Source organism: Triticum dicoccoides, chromosome 3B, assembly GCF_002162155.2.
Source record: "Triticum dicoccoides isolate Atlit2015 ecotype Zavitan chromosome 3B, WEW_v2.0, whole genome shotgun sequence".
Lineage (NCBI taxonomy): Eukaryota > Viridiplantae > Streptophyta > Magnoliopsida > Poales > Poaceae > Triticum > Triticum dicoccoides.
In genome coordinates, this window is record NC_041385.1 from 452,825,948 (window position 1) to 452,830,282 (window position 4,335).

General features: G+C 49.7%; 1 protein-coding gene across 1 annotated transcript; it reads right to left on the reverse strand.

Moving 5' to 3' along the window:
• Positions 1-1,381: 1,381 nt before the first annotated feature.
• LOC119276477 (WRKY transcription factor 28-like) lies at positions 1,382-4,101 on the reverse strand. The gene is made up of 3 exons (XM_037557545.1): positions 3,466-4,101; positions 2,401-2,562; positions 1,382-2,257 (listed from the first exon to the last, which is right to left on the reverse strand). The coding sequence occupies exons 1-3, from the start codon at positions 3,861-3,863 to the stop codon at positions 1,711-1,713; spliced, it is 1,107 nt and encodes a 368-aa protein (XP_037413442.1). The 5' UTR covers positions 3,864-4,101; the 3' UTR covers positions 1,382-1,710.
• Positions 4,102-4,335: the final 234 nt, after the last annotated feature.

A 4,335-nucleotide genomic window follows, 5' to 3' on the forward strand; every position in this document is an offset into this window, starting at 1 on the left:
GATATAGATATATATATTTGACTTTCTACAGCTACAGAGACCGAGTTTTAAGCTACATACTGCATCACAATCGCATCCAATTTGTTTCACACTTGCTGCTCAGACAAACCTAGCTATATTTGGCCAATTATTAGGAGTGCTCCCTCCGTTCCTAAATTCAACATAAGCTACATATGAAGCAAAATGAGTGAATCTACACTCAAAATTGCCTATATACATCTGTATATAGTCCATAGAGAAATCTCTAAAATGACTTGTATTTAAAAACCGAGGTAGTATATAGGATGGAGTATTTCAAATAAACATTTCCATAAATAAACCTAATACTATTGTGTTCATTCTTTAGTCGTAATATTATGAGGTAGCATTGGAAAGGGTGAAAAGCTTAAAAAACGATATCCGGCCCATTCCACACAAATAGCGAAATGTCACATGACCTACTCTTTTGTCCATGGTAGATATATCGATGCAAGCTAAAATATCTGTTACTATATTTCCTGCTACATGCATGTCTGACCAGTGCACATTGCATGGAACCAAAATTTGGAACGCGTCAATCATGCATGCCTTTTTTTTGATGGGGAAGACGTCAATCATCTAACCGACGAAATAGCAACTGATTAGTCAGTACATACATTGACTGCTTCGCAAAAACAAAGCAAGAAAGATACATTAACTGTTGCTAGCTCTACACCAAACGTGGTGAGCACGACTGCACGTACGAGTCATGCATCACCGCACAGTTCACCAGTTGTATCCAAGCTTCGTCTAAACTCCAAGTTTATAACACCCAAATTAACCACGGTTGAATTAGGTTTGGATCGACCGATATATTAGATCGATGGATCATCGAGTTTTCTCTAGCTAATGTATACTATAATTAAGGCAGACATGGACCGTAACGTGCATCGATCAGTGACTACATCCAAGTTTAATCTTGCACCAATCATATGTACATGTACAGAAACCACACAAGCAGGGTCTACAGTAGGTAGGTTCACATCACTATGGATGAGTAATGATATCTACACCAGCGCGCTAGCTAGCTAGGTAGCGCTCGGAGCGAGCGACCTGGTCAAGTGATCAGTACTTGCAAGAAAGAAGCAAGCAGCAAAACGACCCTCACTGCTTTTTTCCTTAACAACTCTTTGTACCAACCACAGGAACAATCCCATCACGGGTTCATGACAAGTTACACGGAGTAGCTAGCCAATATCGTTGTACATCGATCTTCTTCTTGCCACAGTTGCCACCAACAGCAAATTAATGAAGCCTATCATGCATGATCGGTTGCCATGTATGCAAGAAACCTTAATACCATACCAAACATGCAAATGGATATGTGCATTCTTAGTACTGTTGCATTAATGGAGCCAGGAGAGACACAAGGAACATAAAATTATCATACATATAGCTTCATGCATGCATGGCCAGTACCGGCAACCAGAGTGCAATATATGCATGAGATGGGGAATTAGGTACTTTCATGTACAAGAACTGCTAGTACACTGACTACTACGAGCTAGATCCATCGAAATGATACGAGGCCCAGAAAAAACTCATTCTGTACCATCTCGCAGCACGGGATCGATCGAGGAAGCAAATCAAGAAGTGAAGATAATCAAGGAAAAACAAGATCGATTGGGGGATGTTAATAAGGCAGCAAGAACCAACCAAATCTCTTAATTATCTCTAGCTATAGCTAGCTAACTAATGAAGCTTCCCATACGGTGATGAGGGCTGGTTGTCGTTGTTGCCGCCGGCGCCGTGGATGAAGGACGGCAGCATGTCCTGCAGGAGCCCGAAGTCCGGCGCCATGAAGTGCTGCATCTGGAGCGATGGAGGAGATGAGGCGGTGGCGGTGGCGCTCGCCACGCTCCTTATTGAGCCGGTCAGGCCCTGGGTCGGCGCTTGGTGGCCCGCACCGGCGCCGGCCATCGGCGCCGTCATGCCGTGGGGGGCGCGCGGCTGCAGGAGGCCGCCCAGCACGTCGATGCCGCCGCCGCTGCTCCGGCCGAACGGCGATCCGGCGCGGCCGCCCATGCCCATCTGCGGCAGCATGCCGAGATGGCCGTGGTGCTGGTGATGCAGGTGCGCCGCCTGCGCGGCGAGGAGGTGGGTGCTGCCGCGGAGCGCGGAGGGGATGGGGTGCGTGTGCTTGCCCTCGTACGTGGTGATCACCACAGCCGGGTCCTGGAACGACCGCTCCACCCTCTTCTTCACCACACACTTCTGCGTCGTGCACCGGTAGTAGCTCCTGCACCCACACGGCCACACATCACCATTATCAGCACAAACACATAATACATAATCGTTCTTCGTCCCTAGCTACATACCAAAATCGCCCATGCACATGCGGTGCAACTGCCTATGTATGTACGTACATACGTTGATACGTACCTGGGATATGGGCTGTTCTTGACGGCCTTCTGGCCGTACTTGCGCCAGCGGTAGCCGTCCTCGAGGTGGTCGACCTCGCTCTTGGTCATGAAGGCAAACCGCGGCTGCCGCGGCCGTTTCTCGCCCTTGCCCGCCTTGCCGCCCTTGGCCGCCGCCGAAGACCTGAAAAGATGTCGATCACGCGTCGGTGAGATGAGATATCAGTAGCGGAAAGCGGCGGAATCGTATACCATTTGGCTGTCTCGATAGCTTAGCTATCTACTCCTAAATCCTAATCCTAGTGGTGGATAGAGATTTCGTTCATACTACGATCGATCGACTACGATATGTATGGTCTGGCCTCCCGGCAGGGATCCCGTTCAAACATGCGTGGTTGTTGGCGTGGTCTATGTAAGAGCGCACATGGTTTTTTAGGAGGTTCACATTGTGCCTGGCCTTTTTGCTGCCCCCTTTTCTGCTCTTTGGATTTTCTGGGAGATGCGTACATATGATAGGTTGCACCAAAGTAGAACCTGAGCAAATCCTAGATGGGGGAGGGTCTCTTAACTGGGCATGGTTTCATTCTAGAGATTATTGGGCATGATTTTGACAAGATGGGGCCATGGGGTGGAAGAAGAAAAATGAACAAAGCATAAAAGTAGAAAAAATGCAAGAGGCAAATTTGTGATGAGGATTTTGGAGATGAAGCAAGTAATCAAGAGTTCAAGACACGAAATCAGATTTTATGTTTTTATTTTTTTTTTATTCTTGATTGTCAGGCTCGGTGTGAAACCCTAGCCGGGTTCACACCTTGGCCAGCCGGCCAAACTACCTTAAAAGGGGAATAAAGAACAAAAAAAGAACAGAAAAGGCATGAATGAATGAATGGCCAGCAAGCAATTCAAGGAAGCGAAATCTAGCCGGCCCCAAATCTTGATCAAGTATTATCACAGAAAAGAACTAGGGGCAGGTAACCAGATTAGGCAGTCAGAAGGACCAAGAACTCGCCAAAAGGGACGCCCCAAGATTTCAGATCAAGACACAGAAAATCACAACCAAGGGAGAAATTAATGCAGTCCAACTCACCCTTTCTTGCTCTTGTCACCCTCATCTCCCCCCTTGCCGTCCTCCCCGTCGCCGTCCTCCTTCTTGCACCTCCCCGCCGAGTCCCCCTCTCCGGCGCAGAGGCCTCCACCGGCCTCGCTCGACGAGGACGACATGGACGACGTGGCGTTGGGCGTCCCCCCGCCGCCACTGGGAGTGAGGGCGCCGCCGCTGGGCGTGGTGTCCACCACCAGCTCCCTCTTGACGACGTCCTCCGCGGCCGGCAGCTCCAGCGCTCTGCACAGCAGGTCGTAGTCCATGGGCGTCTGCAGGTAGTCGGCGAGCCAGGAGGCCTGCTGCTCCTGCTGCTGCATCCCCGGCCCCGGCCGCTGCGTGAAGAGCGACGCGAGCTCGTCGTGGAACTGGAACTCGCCCGACATAGGCGCTACGCTGTATTGCTTCCGCTGCCTGTGGGAGATAGATGGTGCAGTAGCTCGATTACTCTTAGAGGTGGCTTATGAAACGGAAGGGAGGAGGAGAGGGATCGAGAGGGAAGCAAGCATATAGGGGAGGTACTAGTAGTGGTGGTATGGTGGTGGAGGTGCAGTGATTAGTGAGGCAAGCCGAGGAGACAGCGAGAGGTGTGTGTGTCTGCGAGAGAGCGAGAGGGAGCGCAGCTCCTAGCTATATCTTGGGGATTCAGAGAGAGAGAGAGAGCGGTGATGTATAGAGAGAGGGGGATGGTTGGGTGGGGGCATTTTTTTTTCGATTGGCTTTTTGGCTAGCTTTTGTGAAAGAAACAACCGCTAATTGATTGGGCCCAAAAAGAAAAGAGATAGATGAGATAGATGTCCATTCCTTGCCTCTTCCCCAATCCCTTGGTTTCTTCCTCTCGGTTTTAACCGCAAGATA